At 41.1% G+C, this 24159-nt stretch overlaps 1 protein-coding gene across 1 annotated transcript in view; it reads right to left on the reverse strand.

Annotated features, from left to right (window-relative positions):
* Positions 1–24159, reverse strand: part of LOC127650043 (copine-4-like) — a 69923-nt gene that overhangs the window by 11171 nt on the left and 34593 nt on the right. Inside the window, exons 6-10 of the mRNA XM_052135172.1 lie at positions 23308–23391; positions 23120–23209; positions 7572–7670; positions 2253–2339; positions 1825–1884 (exon numbers count right to left, since the gene is read on the reverse strand). Coding sequence (XP_051991132.1) covers positions 1825–1884; positions 2253–2339; positions 7572–7670; positions 23120–23209; positions 23308–23391 — 420 coding nt within the window. The remainder of the gene's footprint in view (positions 1–1824; positions 1885–2252; positions 2340–7571; positions 7671–23119; positions 23210–23307; positions 23392–24159) is intronic.

A 24159-nucleotide genomic window follows, 5' to 3' on the forward strand; every position in this document is an offset into this window, starting at 1 on the left:
AAACTAAAACCAACCTAGCTTCTGTACAGCATCTCTCCTCACTTATATACAGCAGCGATGGGGCAAAGGTGCTGTTGTGTTGTTCCTGGCAGGTGACTCAGACTTACAGGCTCCGTATGGTTAGACTTAGGGTGGGGGCAGGGTAAGGACAGCTGCTGCCTCCCAGGAACAAACTTAGGCATCTTTGTATATCGTATGTAAACAGCGCTGCTTATCCTGCTGTGATGCACATGTCTCAGTTCTAGCGTGTTTCAAATACCAATGTGATTACGTCACACGCGTGTACCTCTGCTCACCAGAAGAAAGATTTAGAGTTTAAAAAAGTACTTCAATATTTATCTTTTTCGCACCAAAAGTGATCGTGTCACTTTAGAAGACATTAATTTAACAGCTGAAGTCGTATCGATGACGTTTTCTGACTGCCTGTGATTTTTGGAGCTTCAAAAATTGGATCACCATTCACTTGCATTTTAAGGAACTGCTGAGCTAAGATATTATTCAAATTTTCTTCAAATGTGTTCTGGTGAAGAAAGAAAGTCATGCACACCTGGTATTCCATGAGGGTTAGTAAATAATGTGACAATTAACATTTCTGGGTGAACTATCCCTTTAAGTCTTGTTTAAAGATGCATTTTTTTTGTCTGGCTTTTGAGGTTGAGCAAAATTAATTATTGTTAATGTGGTGTGTGAATGTACATGTTGTATAATTTTTTATCTTTTCAATCTTACTATTTTGGAAAGCACTTTATTCAACTGCTGTTGCTTTAAATGTGCTATAGAACTACATTTGTATTATATTATATTGTATTTCAAAGTCTTTAAAATTACATTAAACTTTTCATGAGTAGGGTTTAAATTCCCCTGCAGTGCCCCTTGGAGTCAGTTATTTTTGCATGTGACACTGCACAGCTGGTCATTTAATCTTTATAGCTGTAAAAAACAAATGAACAAATAATATCAGCAGTCTGGTTTGCCTATATGCACCTTCTGACTTCTCAGACATTATGCATACGTGTGTGTGTGTGTGTGTGTGTGTGTGTGTGTGTGTGTGTGTGTGACAACCGCTAATCTAAACAGACTTGGCTGCATGCATCAGATAATCAAGCTATGATCAGCCTGTTTTCACTGTGAGTATACAAGTTTTAAACTGTTGTCATGGTGCTTTTGTGATAAGTTGGTTGTCAATTTCAGAAAACAAACATATTATATGCCTGAATAGACTGTTTGAGTTGCTGTATGTGTGAATATAAACTGCATATGCACCTAATAATAAGCAGACGTGGCTGCGTTTATGGGAAGATTGTGTTTAGATATGATGGCTGTGCATGTACAAGCTGTGACCTGTCATCATGATACTTTGGTGACAATTAGGCTGTTTGTTACATAAAATAAACATAATGTGCTTGAAAAGACTCTTTGAGTAGCTGTTTGTTTGATGAATTACAACCGCTACTAACGTAAAAAAAATGACAGTACGCATCGGAGGAAGATCGTGCTTGATGTATTGACTGTGTGTATAAGAGCTGTAACATTTTATCGTGGTACTTTGGTGATGAGTTGGATGTATATAAAATAAATTATTCTGTGGTTTAAAAGACTATATGAGTAACTGTTTGAGCGAATATAAATTACAGACGCTTGACCAGCACAGCCTGTATCAGCATGAAAGACTTGAATCTGATAGCTTGTAACGTAACTGGCTGTTGCAGAAACACACATGTGTGATGCTACTCTGCAGGGCCCAGTTATTAATATGCATGATGGTATGTATGAAAGGGTTAAGATAAACAGTGGTAAAAACAGGGAATGCCTTCCAAAACTTACTGTGAACTGAATTTGACAACCTCCCATGATGTAATCCAGAAAAGAGTGCATTTTAATAATCTAAAACAGAGATAAAACAATTAATGAAAAAATTACTTCAGTAATCCAAAAAAAAAATCATTGCAAGTGACCTACTGAGCACTTCAAAAATTATTATTATTAATTATTCCAGATCTACTCTTACATCCTTAACAATCCATTCCATGGAGAAGAACATGTTAAATGTTCACCTTTAGTTGTGGGATATATTCTTCCTTTCTAACAAAGACCAACTTAGACCAGCTAAGCTTATTCAAGGCTAGTTTATGCTGGTTTGGTGGTGATCTGGTTGGTGGATTAGCTGATCTTTTCAGGAGTTTAGCAGCCTAGATCCATAATCATAAAACTACCACCAGAATACAATTATTAGAGTGAAAAAACAATCTCACCTTGCACAGGGTAAGAATCACCATCCCAGAATTTCTATAGTTCTTCTTCTTCACTTGGTACTTAGGGTTGATGCACTCCCACTGTATCTGTCAGAAACAGTCAATAGAACACAACACATGAGTATTGCATTCATTCATCACTCATCTCTGCCATAAACCCCATTGAACCACATGATGGATTGCTTGGACTTGCAGGTCTTTTATTCTGTGGTACACTTGTGATCAATTAGTATGAGAGAAGGATGCCCACAGGTTTTCAGGCAACTTGACAGATATATGTCTAAAAGACTCAGTATAACATAGTGTCTGGAGTTAGGCTTTTCAGAAAATGGGAGAATGATTGACTGTGAGCTAGCAGTGCATGTGAGACTTCAACTAACATGTCAGTTTTGATGATTCACCTTTTGGTGACTTTTTATGAAAAATAAGTTATCTAGCAATATGTTCTTATTCATACAATGAAAGTGAGTTGTGTCCACATCTATCTCTGGTCCCCATCCACTATTGTTAAATCAAGGGATAATATTTTCATTTATATCTTATCTATATTATATATATTATCTATATTTCATTCCGAATTTTCATTTTTAATAGAAACATCTATTTAAATTAAGATGTCAATGATCAGAGAGAGAGAGAGAGAGAGAGAGAGAGAGAGAAACATCTATCCAAGCCAAACAGTTTCTAGTGTGTGAATACAAATCCAGTGGTGGACAAAGTACACATACCATGTACTTGAGTTAAAGTAAAGATACTCAAGGTAAAATATTACTCAAGTAAAAGTAGAAGTGCTGCCTTTAAACATTCACTTGAGTAAAAGTACAAAAGTATTTGCCTTCAAATGTACTTAAGTATCCAAGTACTATGATTTTTTATGGCCATAATGTCCTATTATAATTTGTCACAAGACTCTTGCTTAACTCAGTCTACATGAAGACTAATGTCACTCTTGGCACACCAATCTATTAATAAAATGACATTAATTAGTCAGATGTATATATATATTATATATTTGAATTGAATACATTTTTTGTGTGTTTAATTTTGGAGGGAAGGGGACTGTTCCCATAAGGTATAATACATTTACAGTATTTACTGTATGTATATATTTTTTCTCGAGTGTCTATGGTCATAATTATTAACATCCTAATGTTATGATACATTCACATAAACCTGCACAACGCCAATAAATATATATACACACACGCACACACATACATACATAGAATATATACATATATATATATATATATATATATATATATATATATATATATATATATATATATATATATATATTCTATGTTATGGGAGCAGCCAATTTCCCTCCAAAATTAAACACAAAAACGTATTAATGCAGTGTTTCTGCTACTCCCCAGAAAAAAAATGCTGCAAGTCATTTTAGTGTCAACATAATAAGCAATGTACATTATGCGTCAATATTTACCGATAATTGCTGCAATAATAGCTGCTGCTCTCTGCCCCGCTTAAAATCATTGGCAACGCAATTTGTTTGGAACTATTGAGAGCTACACGAATCACGTGACCGCGCGGCGGCGAGATCACTGTCGCAACCGTCTATGTTCGCAACTCTCATATTTAACGGCTCTGGGGTGCGTTTCCCATACAAAGACGTAACTTGCTGCTCCACTACCGTAGTACGATGCACTGTTGAAGAAATCAACTTGCTAGTCACGACTGTTTCCCGAAACCGTATTGTCGCAAATTGGTTGTTCAACCACGTTGGTTAATGATGTCACACATGTGGTGGAATAAAAACTACTTTTAATGAATCTGTTTGCGATCGAATTAATGCTAGATGTTTTGCTATAAATTACGGACATGTCATCTGAGGACTATCACATATTTTTCTCAGTTATTTGCTTTATTTCCAGAGTCAATCATATGCTCGTTCTTACGCACTAGAGCACGTTCACACATGCGCACTCTTCAAAAACGGTGCTTTAAATCTATTGACAAACTAAAAGACATTTGTATGTCTTCTAAATAAAAGATACTCATTGTACTGAATGTCATCTTGCTTATTTGGCTCAAGATAATAATTTATTAAGCCCACATGTTATAATAACAAGAAACTCTGCTTCTAACCACAGGTCGAGAGCTGTCGTTCCAACCACACAACTCTGCGATGCTGTTTGCGAATGTTCGTTGGAACGATGGTTTCGGGAAACACCGACTCGTTGAACTATGATGATAACGACGGAACTTGCGACCATAGTTGGCTAACGATGCTTTTGGGAAACGCACCCCTGATTCGCGCTTAGTAGATGCCGCCAAGGCAAGTTCAAAACAAAGCGCGCGCGCTGTACTGTGATTGGTGGCTCGTTTGACCAGTTACGTTTTTATCCACTCATAAATAAAAAGGAACGACTGATTTTGAAAATGTAGTAGAGTAAAAAGTAAGATATTTGACTTTGAAATGTAGTGGAGTTAAAGTAAAAGTCTCCCCAAATTTAAATACTTCAGTAAAGTACAGATACGCAAAAAAGCTACTTAAGTACAGTAACGAATTACATTTACTTCGTTACTGTCCACCACTGTACAAATCTCAATGAGCCTACTGACAATTTTAACAATTCAAAGATCCAAAGAAGCCTGTAATCCTTGGAAATTGGGCTGAATTAGTTAAAATTATCTAATTACTATCACAGACATTCAGTCACACAATTATCTCAGTCTGTTCTAAAGATCTCATTAAATCAGGTTCTCTTTCTAAAAAGCATATGTGAATTTCCCTCCACCCCTGGGGACTCAAGGAATCTCAGTTTCCCGTTCAAGCACCTGTTTGTGAACCCCGCTATCACAGTAATCAACGTGCGCTAACAGACGAGGTATTCCACTGATTAACAAATGCCACAGGATGCGTTAGTTGAAGCCTGTCTGCTTTGCACTCAAGAGGATGGTAGTGAATATGAAGTTAATGGAATTTAAAGCCACACAATGACTACTAATCAGCACAGCCTGTAATAGATTTTAAATGAGAGAGGCGACAGAATAGAGTGAACTCATTCAGACTATATAGACTGAGGTATAATGTGTATTTGATATTGTAATAGTGGGTCTGTGCAGGTCAGATTTTGCCCACATTGTGGGACGAAATGTCCCTACAAGTATAGTAAAACCTGAAATCACCTACATTTTGGGGACCAGCAAATGGTCTCCATGAGGAAAATGGCTTAAATAAGCAATAATGTCTAAATGAAAACCTAAAAATGCAAAAAGGTTTCTGTACAACCTTTAAGTAGAGTTAGGGGATAGAAAATATCATTAGCTCAGTGTAAAACAATAGAAGACAAAGGAAAGTCCCCACCATTATAGAAAAATATACATTTTAGATAGCTTGCTATCTAAATGGTGATTTAGAAATATAGTCCCCTTATAGCTTGATAGCTATCTGTAGGTCAGATTTAGCATAAATTGTGGGACCAAATGTCCCCACAAGGATAGTAAAACCTGAAATCACCACTCTAGCTTGCTTTCTTGGCCACCACTTTTTGTTTTTACATGTATTCGTTCTTGCTCTTTTTCATTGTTTATTTTTCTCTGCTGCTAAAATCGTGTTCAAAGTGACAATAGATTTGATGTCTCCACATAATCAAGGACAAAAAGAAGGTCAAAAGAAAAAGGGTGAATCAGTGGGAGAGACACACACACAGGCAGAGAAGACTTGAATAAAGTGTCAGATATGACAGGGAGGGGGTACTATAGAATATGAAAAGGGTAGCTGGAGATGTAAAGTAAGAGAAAACTGACAAAAAGAGAAATAAAAGATAGAAAGAGAGAGTCAAAAGTCAAGAGCAACCATAGAAAACAGCAGTACAGGAACAACTCAATATATTCAATAACAAGTGGTTTCAAAATATCCATATATTCAATAAGCGGTTTAACTGATATATTTATTTTCTACTTTTTCCACCAAAATGACTAAGCTCAGGCATGAACTCTATTGGTGCAAGCTAAGTTCTTTAAACTTGTTATCTGTTATCAAATCAGCTCACTCACATGTGATGTATTAAGCCAATCAGCTCAAATGGTGTAAGCTGATAGGTCATTTGACATTTGACATATAATCAGGTAGGCAATCAACTTGCCTTCTTTCTCTTTGCCTAATATTAAAGCTCATTTTGCAAGTAAGCTGGTTTCACAGCAGCACACTGTAAGAGTTTTCTCTGAAACCCTCCAAAAGTCTAGCTCTTCAACATGTATATATGTCTGATTGCACAGCAGCAGTCATACATGCTTGATGCAGCATGTCTTGCGTTTGTCCAATTGTGCTGCAAGGCAGCAGCAGCATGTCCACATGCTTAACTCAGTATGTCTGTGTATGTTCAAGCAGTTGCAAGTCTCTGTACTTGCTCTTCAGCAGCGTAACAGCTCTAGTCTGCCAAGACCAATACCCTGTTATGTTATATCGATATTAACATGTTAAACCTTTACAAGAGTTGTCATGACTGAAATTAATAATTTTCTACATAATATTAACTTTCCAGCGGTAGCCATTGGTTTTAATGTTTTATAAGGTACATTTTACAGATAAATGAACCTATTAGGTCTTTAAACAATAGCACCCAACAGCATCATTACATCACTGTGCATTCAATGTTTATATAGGATTTTGATCTTAACAGGAAGACATCGCCCAAAACAAAGAGTAACTCATCGAAAAACTTCCATCGAGTCTGATTGAGACCATTTAGGAGCTGCACAATTTCCACAAATGCTCAATGCACATAGCAGGATTAAAGGTTAAATTTTGACCTCATTGGACTATAAAATCTTCCCCAAATTCCCACTGCTTTTCACATGCACAGGGGCACGCTCCAGTGAGAGAGGTGATATTCGTTTTTAATTTTTTATTAATGAAGGCTTTTTTCTTTCCAGCCGTCCATATAAGCTGGAGTTATGAAGTATGCATGCTATTGCTGTTGCTCAGTTCAATGCACTTCATTGTATATTCAGCACTTTGTAAGTATTCTAATATCCTTTCCCTTGCTGGCCTTTTGTTTTTTTTCTTCAAAGACCTGTATGTGGAATGTTTCTGGGTTTTCATAAACTAATGTTTTTTTGATAATGCATTGGGGATACTCCCATGCGCAGTTTAATATATCTTGAAATTAGGTGAAACACTATGCAAGCACACAAGACATGTGACTTAGAGAAGCACAAAGCAAACAAAGGGGAACTTTTTTATTTAATTAATAAAAGTATTTTTCTTTTCACTTTGACATGTGTACTGCATTGAAGTGATCTATTGTATTGCGGTGTCTGTTTTGTTGATGTGTGTTTGTATGCATATACCAGCTTCCCATCCATGGCTGACTTCATCTCTTTGAAGGTGGTTTGAAATTCTCCAATAAAGTCATGTTTGCCATTAGAATCCCAGTCCCATACTGTACACTAGAACAAGAAAAAGATGGTAATTTAGCAGCAAGAGATGACACGACCAAAATAGCTATGTGACAGATTCTAACCTCAGAATTACAGCTAATCATTTTCAATTGGCAATATGAATCATCACAGGATAATAGCAGTACATTGTTAAATTTAAAAGCAAAAATGCCCTTTAACTTAAAGAACCAGCTAAATCCTACATTTCTAAGGTCTTTAACCCCATGTATATTTTATCTATACATTATTTTTGCTTTAGGTGTGAGAGATCAGTCCCTGTAGAACTGAGCTGAATATCCTGTTCTAATTAGATTGGTATAGCAGTACAAATAAAACAGGTCACATGGTTTTATCCACACACAAACATATGCACATGAATATTTGTGTTTGTGCATGTGTCTATGAAAGAGATAAAAAGATACATCTGATTTCAAAGAATTGAAAAGAATGGACTGTAGGTAAAAAATATATTTTAAGGTAGAATACATTTTGATTATGCAGGTATAAAGGTAAAACACATTATAGTTAAATAGTAAAGACACAAACTTAAAGGTAAAGTCTGTGCTTTTTTCCCCCAACATTACAATATGTTTCTCCTATTCCATCTTAATCTACAGAGACAACTATAAGTAAGCCAGTTAACAATGTCTGTGCGCCCAGGAAACCCCTTTGAAAACAGTCTTTATTTTTGCAGTTCCGTTTGGTGACACTAGTGGTGCTAGTGGTCATGTATTAACTTCAAACCTAATCTTCTCATAAGAATTCATACATCTGTGTTTATCCTGCAGATGCTTCCAGAAGCAAAGATAGCAGTGTCTCTGAAATTATAGATTGTTCCGAGTAAACAGTGAAGTAAACAGTAAGTCCAAACACCAAGCGCTGAGATAATTAATAACGTCACAAATTCAGCCAGCATGTAAAAAACATAAACCTTTCTTGCAACAGTGAGACTGAGATGTCACAATTCATTTGATAGCACTTTTATCTAGCCATTGTTTAATCTGAAACAAGCTTAGCAGTCGAAAGTTTCAAGATCTTGTCTTGAAAAGAGATTGTCATAGACATTTACAGAGGCATACTGCTGTAGAAGGTCATTTTGTTATCATAACAATTATAACATTTTTATATCCTTTGCCATGTTGCTGGTTTAAAGATTTAACACTCACATCTGTACGGTGGAGTGTGTGTGTCATTGTGAGTGTTGGTGTGTGGGGGTGTGTGACAAGGGTGGCAGGAAGACAGCACACTGAAGCATTGCTGTTGATAAATCATTGATGATGAGACATAAGCAGGTGGTAATCAAAATTTGAAGGCCATTTAAAATATTAATTAATACAGAAATGCTGTGGTTGACTTTTCAACTGGAGCGAGAGCAAGCAATAACTCAACTTTTAAAACTCACATCTCTTCTATGCAATAAATTGTTTGAAAAATATCTCCAGAAGATATTAATGAATTCATTATGATATTACATACACACTTGGTCCTATCAAATCAGCATAAAAACAATGCTTACAAAAATAAATAGAGCAGAATAATTGATCAAAAACACTATTTTGTCCTTCTAGAATAATTGTCTAGCATCATTTCTAAATAAGCATTGCATAAGAAGGGGCTCAAACAATTGACAATGAGAGTACCTCAAAATGAAACTCAGCACTCTAAGAAAGTAGTAGCATTACTACAGTAATGTATGAAGAAACCTTATCTAGTTTCACAGAGTGAGCTCTCTCAAAACAACAAGCAACATAACCAGGCTGTGTTTCCCAAAAGCATCATAAACCTAAGTAGATTGTAGAAACCATTGGCGGCAATGGTCTCTACGATCAACTTAAGTTTGCAATGCTTTTTGGGAAACACAGCCCTGATTTCATGAAAAATACGCAACTGTGGCAAACATATGGCAACATTTTTGCGAGATCTCCAACGTGAAATTTCCACTGTGTGGCTGATACCGTTTCTTTGAGAATGAGTTGAGATACTACATTTTTGGGACTCGCCAATATCTGTAACCTGTCATCTGCTACAAACAGAGTGTGCGGTGCTCATGATGTTGTTTTCCCTGTATGACCCAAGCAGGAGCCTTAAAAGCTATGAGCATCAGTACAACACTGTCTCTATTACTGTCACTGTCTCTATAACTCTATTTTTACAAGTATGAGTACCAGTACATGAGGGTGGTATCGGGACATCCCTAGCTAAAAGCAAGTGCAATTGTCTCCCAGACAGATGAGGGTTCAGCATCCCTACACTAAACCTTAAACCTAAACGTAACTGATAGTGTCATAAAAAGCAAATGTGATATGCAGGTTTTGAAGGTAGATATTCTATTGAGTTTTAAAAAAAAAACATTCCTCCCTAACCTAAACCTTAAACCTAAACCTTAGTGTAAAAATGCTAAAGGAACCATGTCATTTTTGGGTGCTTCTGTGACACTTTTTGCTATGGTAAATAATTTTTTTTATGTCATAAGGAAGCAGTGTGAGGAACAGGATGAAAAGTAAGGGGTGATGAACTACTAACCTGCCGTTTACTTGTGATTTGTTTTAAAGTGTATAAAAGTCATTATTGTAGCACCTCGTGTATATCTGACAAGGAAACTGCCGCGAAATGAACAACAAGGCACATAAAAATCATTTTGTAAAAATGAAAATACTGTATAGTAGCATTGTGCTATGAGATCAGGTTGCAGCAAACAGTTTAACATTCCTATCTTATACATTATATCTATTGATATGTCTCACAAAAGACATGATTCACAAGTGACGAAGTGGTTTTCGGTTCTGACTTGTAATTCTAAGAATCTGAATTAAATATGTGTTTGCGCTGCAGAAACATCACTGTCTGTGGAGCACACAGAGTCAAGAAGCCATGCATATTAAACAAAACAGTTCATGTTTATTCATGCCACCTTAAAGAAAAGTTTTCCCATCTGTCTAATGCCCTTGACTGTCCAACATCACCTTAGAGGGACATGATACAAATATTTAGTACAATGAGCAATATTTGAACATATGCCTGAAATTTTCCTTTAACAAGCTTTAAATGAATATTTAGTAAAACTGCTCATTCAGCCACTTACCAAAAGCTTAATCCAGAATGGCAAGTTTCCAAGCATTTAGTTCAAGTGCCATTTATTTTCAACTAAGGCTGAGGGCAGCAAAGTAAAGTGCCAATATTGAGCTGATCAAGGTATTAAATTCTCTCTCTCAGCTTAATAAATTAGGATGTTGGCTCTATTTGTTTTATACTCTCTTTCTTTATCTCTCTCTTGGTGCTTGTCTTTTACTTTCTTTACAAACATAATTTTGTTCAGGATTTGATGAGTTCTCAGTATAGACTAAATCTTATCTCAATGCTGCATCGTTATGAGAATACATAGAAAGAATCATCCTTAGAGACAGATTATTACGATACAGCTCCAATCCCCCAACCTGCATTGGCATACCAATGAGTATTTTACACAGGCAGTGCTGAAATCGATCTCTCTCTCTCTCTCTCTCTCTCTCTCTGTCTCTCTGAGCGGAAGTTGGGTGAGTGGTGCGAGATTGGGAGCGTGGTGTTTGCGTGAGTGTTTATTTCTCCTTTTTGCTCTTTTTTTTCTATGTTGTTTTAGTTTTATTTAGTTTATTGTTAGTGGTGTATTCTAAGTGGGTTAGTTGTCTTGGTGACGGCGACAACCGGTGTAACCGGTAGTCATGCCGGCTCGTGGTGTTGGAGGAGCGGGGCTGGAAACGCTCACGCGTCGACATGCCTTTAAACTTTGTCCAACTATAGACTGTTCGGTGGAGGATTGCGCTTTGGCAGTCGGAGGAATTGTTGGATATGATAGCGTTAAATCCGCGTCGAGGATGAACAACGGTGTTGTGATTTTTGTAGATAGCTTTGAGAAAGTTGCAACAATTGTTGAACAAGGTGTAACGATCAAAGATATCTTGATTCAAGCGGTGCCGCTCGTTAATCCGGCTAAAAAGATTATTTTGTCGCAAGTCCCTCCGTTCATCAGCAACGAAATGTTAGAGAGGGAACTTTCGAGACATGGACAGCTAATGTCTCCGATTAAAACAATTGGCCTTGGCTGTAAATCTCCGAATTTGAGACATGTTGTCTCTTTTAGAAGGCAGGTTTTCATGGTTCTTAAAAATAGCAATGAAGATTTAAATTTAGTGTTTAAGTTCAGAGTGGATGATTATGATTACAACGTTTATGTAACGTCTGAGAAAATGAAATGTTTTGGATGTGGAATGGAGGGTCACATTATACGATCATGCCCAGAGAAATTCCCTGCGGGATTTAGTAATAAGACCTTAGATCAGGGTGAGTAAAGCACATCTCAGAGACAAAAACAAAATGAATTAAACGAATTTCAGGGACAAAAATTGGACAAAACAAATAAATCACAAGGACAAAAACAGAATGTAGTAAAGGTTTTTCAGGGACCTAAACAAAGTAAGTTACATGAAACTCAGGGACAAAAACAAAGTGAATCGGATAACACTCAGGGACAAATACAGAGTGAATCGGATAACACTCAGGGACAAATACAGAGTGAATCGGATAAAACTCAGGGACAAAAACAGAGTGAATCAGATAAAACTCAGGGACAAAAACAGAGTGAATTGGATAAAACTCAGGGACAAAAACAGAGTGAATCGTATAAAACTCAGGGACAAAAACAGAGTGAATCCGATAAAACTCAGGGACAAAAACAGAGTGAACCGGATAAAACTCAGGGACAAAAACAAAGTGAATCGGATAAATCTCAGGGTCAAAAACAGAGTGAATCGGTTAAAACTCAGGGTCAAAAACAGAGTGAATCGGATAAAACCCAGGGACAAAAACAGAATGAACCAAAACATTCTCAGGGACAAAAACGGAATGAATCAGACGGTTTAAAAAAAAAAACAAAATCATCATATAAAACTCAAAAGTTTGAACAAAATAAAAGTTCACCACAAAAGAATGAAGAGCTTTTTCAGGCTCCCTCTCTAGTTGAGGACAGCCAACAGCGGGATATGGAAGAAGGCAGTAGTAGCTTTCAGAAGGAAGTAGAGGAGGTAGTATGTTCTTTGACTGAAGAAAGTGAGATGTTAGTAGATGACAGATCTGGTGAAGATAATGCTAAGAAAAGGAAAACAAGAGATGATTTTCTATTCTCTGGAAAAATGGAAACTTTTCCTCTTCATGATTGCTCCCAAACCTCTTATAGTGATGTTGAGGTAGACTCAGATGTAGAATCTATAGTTTCCTCACAGTCTTTGCCTCTGGAAAGAGGTGGCTACTCTATGTTGAGTATTAAGAAGTTTCTTAAGAGTACCAAAGGGGCTAGGAATGTTAACCTTGAGAGTGTGTTTCCTGATCTACAACTTTTCATTGATTCAGTAAAAAAATTTTCAAAAAGTTCTGAAAGTGCAGGGGAGAAAATTTTTACTAATCAAGAAATGTATCGCTTAAAGAAACTTGTTTTGAAAGTTTAAAGACAGCTAGAAGATGGCGAATATGTCTAGTTTTTAATTTTTGTTTTTTTCTTGTTTTTTGTTTGGTTTCTTTTTTTTCTTTTGTTTCATGAGTGAGTTAAAAATAGGCAGCCTGTATTTGAATCGAGCTAGAGATGAAAGAAAAAGAGCTTCTTTTTTCAGACTGTGCTCCCTTAAAAAGTTGGATGTGATCTTTGTACAAGAGACACATAGTACTCTTGAAAACGAAGTTGATTGGAAGAGAGAATGGGAGGGTGACGTTTTTTTAAGTCACAAAACTAGTAATAGTTGTGGAGTAGGTGTTATTTTTTCCAAGAGTTTCAATTTCAATCCTCAATCTGTTAAGTGTGAAGAGATTGTTAAAGGTCAACTGTTAAAAGTCAGAGTTATGTATGAAAATGTACAACTTGTGTTCATCACTGTATATGCTCCAGCCGTTGGTAAAGAGAGATTGACTTTTTTGGAAACTGTAAATGATGTTATTAGAGACTGCAATGATAAAGAGTTTTTATTTATAGGTGGAGACTGGAATTGCACAGAGCGTAGACTTGATAGAAATCATGTAGAGCCTCACCCTGCCTCTCGCACCCGTCTGATTCAGTTAGTAGAGACTCTTGAGTTACAGGATGTGTGGAGAGGGTTACATGATAAACAAAGTCAATACACCTGGACTCATTGTAAAGACAATTTATTGTCTATGGCCAGACTTGACCGTTTTTATTGTTTTAAGTATCATCTCAATGTTGTTAAAAACTGTTTTATTAGCCCTGTTGGGTTTTCTGATCACTCACTCGTTGTGATTTGTGTCTTTTTGAAGTGTTTAAAGCCCAGTAGTGCCTACTGGCATTTTAATACAGCTCTACTTGAAGATGCACATTTTAAAGAAGTTTTTGTATCTTTTTGGAAAAACCATCAAAGTACAAAAAATGATTTTATGTCTTTACAACAATGGTGGGACTTTGGAAAAGTTCAAACAAAACAGTTGTGTCAGCAATATAACTGTAATGTTACCAAAGTCTTATTGAAGTCAGTAAAAGCTCTGGAGTCTGAAGTAGAGGAGCTCCAGTTTTTGGCTGAGGCCACAAAGGATCAATGTTATCTTGAAGCTCTTGAGGTCAAAAAGTCTGTGTTAACGAACTTGCTTGGGGTATCAGCACAAGGGGCTCTTATTAGGTCCCGTTTTAAGAACGTAGTAGAAATGGATGTTCCATCTCATTTTTTTTTGGGATTGGAGCGGAAAAATGGTCAAAAGAGATACATTCACAGTTTAAAGTCTGACTCTGGACGTGTGTTGTCTGATCATGCTGATATTCGTAAACATGCTGTTAGTTTTTACTGTGATTTGTATAAATGTGAACACCAAGAGGAACAGATGTTGGCTCAGAGTTTTTATTCTGGTCTTCCCCAGGTTAAACAAGACAGTAATGTGGTGCTGGAAGCAGATATTGTCCTGGGTGAACTGTATATAACTTTGCAGAGTATGCAGAGCAGAAAAACTCCAGGACTAGATGGTCTACCTGTTGATTTTTATAAGTTTCTTTGGTTTATAATTGGAGAAGATCTTCTGGCAGTGCTGAAAGATAGCCTAGCCAATGGACGTCTGCCTCTAAGTTGTAGGAGGGCAGTTCTTACCTTGCTGCCAAAAAAAGGTGATCTGCAGCTCATAAAAAATTGGAGGCCTGTGTCCTTGCTTTGTACTGATTATAAGCTACTCTCCAAAGTATTGGCGAATAGACTTAGCAAAGTGATGGAACAAGTTGTTTTGCCTGATCAGACCTACTGTATCCCTGGCCGGCTGATTTCTGATAACATCGTTCTCATTCGAGACCTGTTAGAAATTTCTAAGCTTTTTGGTCTTAAAATGGGAATTGTTTCTATTGATCAAGAGAAAGCTTTTGACCGTGTTGAACACGAATATTTATGGCAAACAATGATTGCTTTTGGTTTTACTCCGGGTTTTATCAATAAGCTCAAGACTTTGTATTGTGATGTTCAGAGTGTTTTAAAAGTCAATGGTGTTTTGAGCGCTCCTTTTCAGGTTCAGCGGGGAATTAGACAGGGTTGTGCCCTTTCTGGCATGTTATATTCTTTGGCTTTTGAACCTTTATTACATAGACGTGGATCTGTTTTACAAGGTGTGATTTTACCAGGGTGTAATATACCTTTAAAGTTATCTGCATATGATGATTTAGTCGTCATGGTGGATAATCAACAAGATATTGATATCCTAGCAAACGTTATAGTTCAATATGGTATAATTTCTTCAGCCAGAGTAAACTGGAGCAAAAGTGAAGCTCTCTGTATAGGAGTGACAGAAAAACAGTTTCAATTGCCTTTGGGTTTAAATTGGAAGACAGAGGGGGGGTTAAAATATTTGGGTGTATTTTTGGGTGATGAAATTTTTGTTCTTAAAAACTGGGATAATGTTCTTGAAAAGACTAAAGGGTGTTTTGCCAGATGGAAGTGGATTTTACCGAAAATGTCTTATCGAGGTCGAGTTCTTGTTATTAACAACTTGGTTTCCTCCACTTTATGGCATCGTTTATCATGTGTGGATCCTCCTCCAGATCTGCTGTCAAAGATTCAGGCACTTCTTGTCGACTTCTTTTGGGATCGTCTGCATTGGACACCTCAAAGCGTTTAATTTTGCCGAAAGATGAAGGAGGACAAGGTTTAGTTCATCTGAACAGTAGAGGGGCAACTTTCCGTTTCCAGTTCGTGCAGAGGTTTCTGTGTGGTCCCGCAGATCTAGTGTGGAGACCGTTGGCATGTACTATCTTGAACCAGCTAGGTGGATTGGGCCTAAACAGAACACTGTTTCTGTTGGACTTAAAACAGCTCAACACCAGTGGATTGTCAAGTTTCTACCGTGGACTGCTCAAAGTTTGGAATTTATTTAAAATGGAGAGGACAGAGCATCACAGGTCACTCTATTGGCTTCTTCAAGAGCCAGTTGTGTATGGGACCCGTTTGAGTGTAACCTGTCAACTAGGTCCCAGTTTACTCAAACAGTTCTGTTCGTCTAATGTTGTGACTTTGGGACATGTAATTCAGCTTACAGGTGCAAACATGGACAATGCTCTACTCCTTGCCTCTCATCTGAAGGTGCATTCTATTCGCATGATTGAATTGTTGCTTAAAAAGTGGAAAGAGTTTTTAACAGATGCCGAACGCACATTGTTGCATTGTTATTGTGATGGTTCTGTTCAACAGAGTGTTGATGATATTTTCCCTTTGGTGAAGGTTCTCCCAGATTTTAAGGACTGTACAGGTTTTTTTTTAGAAACCAAAAATTCAGGTCTGTTTATTCATGATGCAGATAAGAAACTGTTATACAGATTGTTCCTAAAAATTTTGAACAAAGATAAGTTAAATGGTAAAATTGACACTCCATGGAGAGCTCGCTTGGGGCTGATAGAGGGTGATGGACCTGAATGGAGAGCGCTGTATAAACAACCGTTGTTGAAGAAGGTTGCAGATTTGCAATGGAGAATTTTACATACAGCTGTGGCTGTTAATTCTTTTATCTCTGTTTTAAATCCTGATATCAATCATGACTGCCCCTTTTGTACGCTGCGTGAGACAGTTTTTCACTGTTTTACGGACTGTTGTCGGCTTGTGCCAATGTTCTCTATGTTGGAAGATCTTTTTAAAATGTTTGGTGTAGTTTTTCCAAGCAGCTGTTTATTCTAGGCTACAGGTATTCCCAAAAAAAGAGGGAGCAGTGTCAACTCTTTAATTTTATTTTGGGAAGAGCAAAGATGGCTGCGTATACGAGTAGACGAAATAAGGTTGAAGGATCTACAGATGATGATGCTGTTTTTGTATTTGTTAAAATGTTAAAATCACGTTTAAGAATAGATTTTAATTATTACAGTCTGATGAATGATCTGGGAAAGTTTTCCAATATTTGGTGTCACACGGACGTGCTCTGCTCTGTTGTAGAGAATAATCTCTTTTTCAAAAGTGTGTTGATTTAATGTGATTTCACTTGGTTGAGTGTTGTTTTTTTTTTACAATTGTTTTTAATAAAGTCTTTGTAAAATCTAAAATCTCTCTCTCTCTCTCTCTCTCTCTCTCTGTGTGTGTTGAAGAGAAAAAAAAACAAAAAAAGTAATACAATCTAGGGAGCAAACATACACAGAAACTGAGTATTCAGTTGACTGAATAAATGCATAATACTTGAAATAACTAAAGACTGCAGGGACAACTGATACTGCAGGATTATGATTTTACCACAAACACTCACAGTATTTAAGGCCACACTATTTAGATATGCAAAATGCATACTTAATGGATACTTTGCCTGTAATTATACTGTATCTGATTCAGTTACCTGAATCACTACTCTTCTTTTGGGTTAAATGTTTACAAAGTAAAAACTTAAAATGTCAAATCAGGCTGTCACAGAAATAAAAGTAATTTCATTGTCCACTCCTTTCACTGTTAAAATAACTTGTCAAGAGGAATTGACTGTGTAACCCGCACAAGAAGAGACAGTCACAATGTCGAATACAAAACAGCTTTATTAAACACAAAGCGTGCAAAGTACAAAAAAAGGGCGTCTTCCAGTAAAGAGGCGTCAAAGGGGAGCGTGATGTCGGAGCCGGGGAATCAGAATAGAAGGAAGGGGAAAATCCGGGAGAGAGTGGTCAACGAGAGCGGTAGGTCGAAGCCGGGAAAACAGTTAACAACTATGGCGTAGAAAAAGACGGGACTAGCGGGATTGACGACAGGGGAACAAGGGGAGCTGGCAAGCTAAGGGGTAAACAAGAGGAGTTCAAAACTAGGCGAGACTAGTGGGGGGCAAGGACACGGGAAACTAAATACAATAACCAACAAGCGGGAGACGAATGTGCTGTGATATTTATAGAGACGAGTGCAGGTGTAAACAATGACAGGTGATAGGGACGAGTGCAGGTGTATACAATGAACAGGAGTGCAGATGATGCGAGTGCAGGTGTACATAATGTTCTGGCGATAGAAGTGGGCATGTGAGCCCGAGGGGGGGAGATAGTGTACGAGCATGTGAGCTCGTAGGAGTAAAACGAGCGTGCAAGCTCGAGCGAGCAAAACGAGCGTAGAAGCTCGAGGGGGCGGAGCGAGGGAGCGGGAAGCGAGCGAGTACGCTCGCAGAGTGCGTGTGTGTGCTCGGTGAAGCCGAGCGTGCGCGTGAGCTGGACAAAGGGGAGCGCGTGTGCGTGCTTGAGGAAGCGGGGATGGGGCAGAGGAGCGGGTTTTGTGACAGTACTCCCCCCTCTATAACGGACGGCTCCTGACGGCCGCGCTCGGTTGTGAGGAGCGCGACCTCTGGGAAGTGGTGCTTGACGATCCCAACAAACAAAAAACCCTGAACAGACAACCCACAAAACACACAAACAAAATTGAGGGCAGTCCAAGGGGCACAGAGTGAAATGAGACAGTCCATGGGGTCAATGGGCAGTTTCAAGGCAAGTTCAAGGGGAACATAGCGGACAGGCGGGTGGTCGGGAGATCTAGGGGGCATCCAAAGGGCAGAGACTGGGTCAGGGGGTCTGGAAGGCGACTGGAGGACAGCGACTGGGTCCGGGGGGTCTGGAAGGTGACCACCGGACAGGAATAGGGTCCGGAGGCCAGGGAAGAAGCCACAGGACAGGAAGGGGGTCAGGAGGTCCGGGCTGAGCCGTGAAAGGCGGTGCCGTCAGAGGCGGCTCTGGAGGTGGGGTTCTGGAAGGCTCTGGAGGTGGAGCCGAAGGAGGCTTTAGGGGCGAAGGCCTGGAAGGCTCTGGAGGTGGAGCCGAAGGAGGCTTTAGGAGCGAAGGCCTGGAAGGCTCTGGAGGTGGAGCCAAGGGAGGCTTTAGGGGGGTAGGTCTGGAAGGCTCTGGAGGTGGAGGCCTGGAAGGCTCTGGAGGTGAAGCCGAAGGAGGCTTTAGGGGCGAAGGCCTGGAAGGCTCAGGAGGTGGAGCCAAGGGAGGTGGCGCCGTGGGAGGTTACCGAGGCGACGACCTGGCAGGCTCTGTAGTCTCGGGGGGTAGAGCCGTAGGAGGCCCGAGAGGCGGAGCCGTAGGAGGCTCGAGAGGCAGAGCCGTAGAAAGCTCTGGAGTCTTTGGGAGCAGAGCCGTGAGAGGCTCGGGAGGTGGAGCCGTTGGAGGCTCTGGAGGGGGAGCCGTAGGAGGCCCGAGAGGCGGGCAGAGTCCTGGAAAGCTCGAGAGGCTTGGGGGGCGGAGCCCTGAGAGGCTCGAGAGGAGGAGGAGCCCTGAGAGACTCGAGAGACGAAGCCGTGAGAGGCTTGAGGGGTGGAGCCATGAAAGCCTCGAGGGGCGGAGGAGCCCTGAGAGGCTCGAGGGGAGGAGGAGCCCTGAGAGACTCAAGGGGAGGAGGAGCCCTGAAAGACTCGAGAGGGGAAGCCCTGAGAGGCTTGAGAGGGGGAGGAGCCCTGAGAGACTCGAGAGGCGAAGCCGTGAGAGGCTTGAGGGGTGGAGCCATGAAAGACTCTAGGGACAGAGCCCTGAGAGGCTCGAGGGGAGGAGGAGCCCTGAAAGACTCGAGGGGAAGCCCTGAGAGGCTTGAGAGGGGGAGGAACCCTGAGAGACTCAAGAGGCAAAGCCGTGAGAGGCTTGAGGGGTGGAGCCATGAAAGACTCAAGGGACGGAGCCCTGAGAGGCTCGATGGGAGGAGGAGCCCTGAAAGACTCAAGAGGGGGAGCCCTGAGAGGCTTGAGAGGAGGAGGAGCCCTGAAAGACTCGAGAGGGGAAGCCGTGAGAGGCTTGAGGGGTGGAGCCCTGAAATACTCGAGAGGAGAAGCCCTGAGAGGCTTGAGGGGTGGAGCCATGAAAGACTCGAGGGACGGAGCCCTGAGAGGCTCGAGGGTTAGAGCTCTGGGAGGCTCGAGAGACTTGAAAGGCAGAACCCTGGGGGGCTTGGGAGGTAGAGCTCTGGGAGGCCTGGGAGGAGGAGCCTTGAAAGACTCGGGAGGAGAAGGCTTGAGAGGCGGAGCTCTGGGAGGCTTGAGGGGTAGAGCTCTGGGAGGCTCGAGAGACTTGAAAGGCAGAACCCTGGGGGGCTTGGGAGGTAGAGCTCTGGGAGGCTCAAGAAACGGAGCCCTAGGAGGCTCGAGAGGAGGAGCCCTGGGAGGCTCGAAAGGAGGAGCCCTGGGAGGCTTGGGAGGAGGAGCCTTGGGAGGCTCGTGAGGTGGAGGCCGCGAGGGCTCTGAGGGGCGAGCAGAGGCTGGCAGAGCCGTGGAAGACTCTGAGGGCGGAGCAGAGGCTGGCAGAGTCGTGGAAGACTCTGAGGGCGGAGCAGAGGTCGGCAGAGTCGTGGAAGACTCTGAGGGCGGAGTAGAGCCCGGCAGAGTCATGGAAGACCCTGGGGGAACCTCTGCGGTCTTGAGCACAACACGAGACTGGGGAGAAGGGGCCCTCTTCCTTCTCGGACGTCTTCGGCCAACAGGGGATGTGGCCATGGGGATGGTCGAGGCTACAGGCGCTGGCTCTGGGGCGGTCGAGGCTACAGGCGCTGGCTCATTGGCTGTGGCTGGCATGGGCGCTGGCTCGTTGGTCGTGGCGGGCATGGGCACTGGCTCGTTGGCTGTGGTGGGCATGGGCGCTGGCTCGTTGGCCGTGACAGGCTTCAGGACTGGGGCCGTGACAGGCTTCGGGACTGGGGCCGTGTCAGGCTTCGGGACTGGGGCCGTGGTAGGCTTTGAGACGGGGGCCGTGGTAGGCTTCAAGACGGGGGCCGTGGTAGGCTTCGAGACTGGGGCCGTGGTGTGGAACGCTGGTTCAGTTTCTGCCTCCCCCACAGTAAACGAGGAACCAGCGTACAGTAGGGTGAGGTCAATGAACTGAGCCAGGTTGAGAGAGCAGCGACCACCAGGCATGAATGATGAGGCTGGCTCATTCAGTCCATATTGAAAAATGTCTTTTAGAGCCACCTCATCAAAATTCACCTGGTTAGCCAGGGCACAAAAGTCAGTCACATAAGCCTCCAAGGGTTGACTCCCCTGACGCAAAACCAAGAGTTGGGCCGCTGGGTCCATAATGTTAAGGGCACGGCTATTCGTTCTATAACCGCTGCCCTGCATAACCAACTCTTGGTAAACGCCCGAAGAGCCGTCAAACCTCTCAGGGGATTGAAGGCTCACGGCGCTCAGAAATGCGTTGTGAGCATAAACGGGCTCAGGGACAGACACAGGTAGAACAGGGTGACAAAAATCAAAAATTGCACGTACCTGCTGTCCCTGGGCTGTGAGCGCGCGATCATGACTCCCAACGGTAAATCCGCGCACAGAACGCGCCGCGACAATCCGCTGTATTGAGCTGCGTACATCGTCAGCGCGGGACATTGTGACTGTCTTCGGTAGGGTTGGTTATTCTGTAACCCGCACAAGAAGAGACAGTCACAATGTCGAATACAAAACAGCTTTATTAAACACAAAGCGTGCAAAGTACAAAAAAAGGGCAAATCCAGTGAAGAGGTGTCAAAGGGGAGCGTGATGTAGGAGCCGGGGAATCAGAATAGAAGGAAGGGGCAAATCCGGGAGAGAGTGGTCAACGAGAGCGGGAGGTCGAAGCCGGGAAAACAGTTAACAATTATGGCGTAGAACAAGACGGGACTAGCGGGATTGACGACAGGGGAACAAGGGGAGTTGGCAAGCTAAGGGGTAAACAAGAGGAGTTCAAAACTAGGCGAGACTAGCGGGGGGCAAGGACACTAAATACAATAACCAACAAGTGGGAGACGAATGTGCTGTGATATTTATAGAGACGAGTGCAGGTGTAAACAATGACAGGTGATAGGGACGAATGCAGGTGTATACAATGAACAGGAGTGCAGATGACGCGAGTGCAGGTGTACATAATGTTCTGGCGATAGAAGTGGGCATGTGAGCCCGAGGGGGGGAGATAGTGTACGAGCATGTGAGCTCGTAGGAGTAAAACGAGCGTGCAAGCTCGAGCGAGCAAAACGAGCATAGAAGCTCGAGGGGGCGGAGCGAGGGCGGGAAGCGGCGAATGCAGCTCGCAGAGTGCGTGTGTGTGCTCGGTGAAGCCGAGCGTGCGCGTGAGCTGGACAAAGGGGAGCGCGTGTGCGTGCTCGAGGAAGCGGGGATGGGGCAGAGGAGCGGGGTTCGTGACAGTCTGTCACAGTACATCTGTCAAGTTTTTGCATCTGCTAAGAAAATAAGAAGCTCTAGTCATTCCAACTCCATTCGTTACCCTTTAACACCAACATCTCAAGATAAGCCTAGATAGTATGATTTACTTTGAGTCTAGGCCTATTTTCTGGTTCCAGCAAACAAGGCTGTTTGCTCTCCATAGAGCTGCTGTAATTTTCATGTTTACAGTTGCATCAAAGGACAGGAAGTTTTCTTGGTGGCTCCTGACTGCTCAAAACCAGGACTGTGTGGGTTTGGATGGACTAAAGGGCAATAACATCAATTTCTGTCCTTGGTTCCACCATGTCTGCTCCTCTCAGCTAACTGTCAGGACCCTTCACACAGCCAAGCTCCATTTACCCACTCAGTAATTAGCTCACTATGAGAGATGTCAGCTGGAATGGTGATGCAGAATGGAAAGGACTAGCATTACATAAATCTGCCAAGATGATTCTGATGTGACCAAATGGTCAAGCTGAAACTGAAATAAAGTGCAAGAAAAAACTATGCTGAAATAAAAGCCTTGTAAGGGGTGTGTTGATACCACTGCAGTAGTATGTCAATAAGATGATTCATTGGTTTATGAGATTTTATAAACATCTTAAAGAGCATGTCTAATTATAATTAGAATTGCTTAGATTATTGATTTATAATATATTAATAGTGGATCCAGTCAAAATATACTTTTTTAAAAATGTCATCAATAGCATTTAAAGGTATAGTTCAGTCAATGGTTATAATGAATATCACTTTAAAACCTGTGGTGCTAATTCATATTAGGATGGTGGCTTGATTTCAGGTCTACATTAAGAGCTTGCCAACATGAAAAGGAAACTAGTCAGTCTTACCCTTAGCTCTCGCTCTTGGTCTCCACTGCAGAGTGTGTTTAAAGAAACTTTAAATGATTTCCAGACAGGACTAAGGTTGTTCATTATGGTCTATAAAAAAGAAAAAAAATCAAGAACAGTTAATCAGTTAATGCATTTTATTTACTGAATATGTATACAATATATGTGTTTACATGTGTGCATCTCACCTCTGTTCTGTGCACCAGTGATGCTGTTCCATCGTTATTCACTCTGAAGATTTCCAGAAATGGATCTGACTTGCTAAAAAAGTCCTGAAGAAAATAAAAACAACTTCTAAAAATCCCCAAACTCATTCTCATGAATAAGATACATAAAACACTCATACTAGGATAAGAGAAGAGAAAAATAAAGTGTGTTTAAGAGTTGACGCTTCATAAAGCAGCATTTTTAATGAATTTTTGATTGATTGAGCGGCAATCCTAGGCTCATCTGTTGCTGTAATGAATGGCCTGTCCTGACTTACTCCCATTTAAGGATGGAACGAGACTTAACCTGAATGCACATCTTTTCAATATTGCTTTTCTAAAAGGTCCTTTGTGCATTTAAAAACTGTGTTCATTTTGATGATGGTATTCTCAAAAAAAAGTTCACTGTTGTCAACTTTACTCAATCCTCCCATGTTGATGGGGGCATGGGTAGCTCAGCAAGTATTGACGCTGACTACCATCCCTGGAGTCACGAGTTCCAATCCAGATTGTGCTGAGTTGCTAGGGAGGGTAGTCACATGGGGTAACCTCATCATGGTTGCGATTAAGTGGTTCTCGCTCTCAATGGGGCATGTGGTATGTTGGCATGAATCGCGGACAGTAGCATGCACAGCAAGCCACATGACAAGATGTGCAGATTGATGGTCTCAGAAGCAGAGGCAACTGAGATTTGTCCTCCACCACCCAGATTAGTGTGAGTAACCGCTCTACCACGAGGACCTAGTAAGTCGTGGGAATTGGGCATTCCAAAAATTGGGGAAAATTGTTGATTCAACTAATAAAAAGTGTCTCGTCAGCTTTACTAAATCCATT

Source organism: Xyrauchen texanus, chromosome 10, assembly GCF_025860055.1.
Source record: "Xyrauchen texanus isolate HMW12.3.18 chromosome 10, RBS_HiC_50CHRs, whole genome shotgun sequence".
Classification (NCBI taxonomy): Eukaryota; Metazoa; Chordata; class Actinopteri; order Cypriniformes; family Catostomidae; genus Xyrauchen; species Xyrauchen texanus.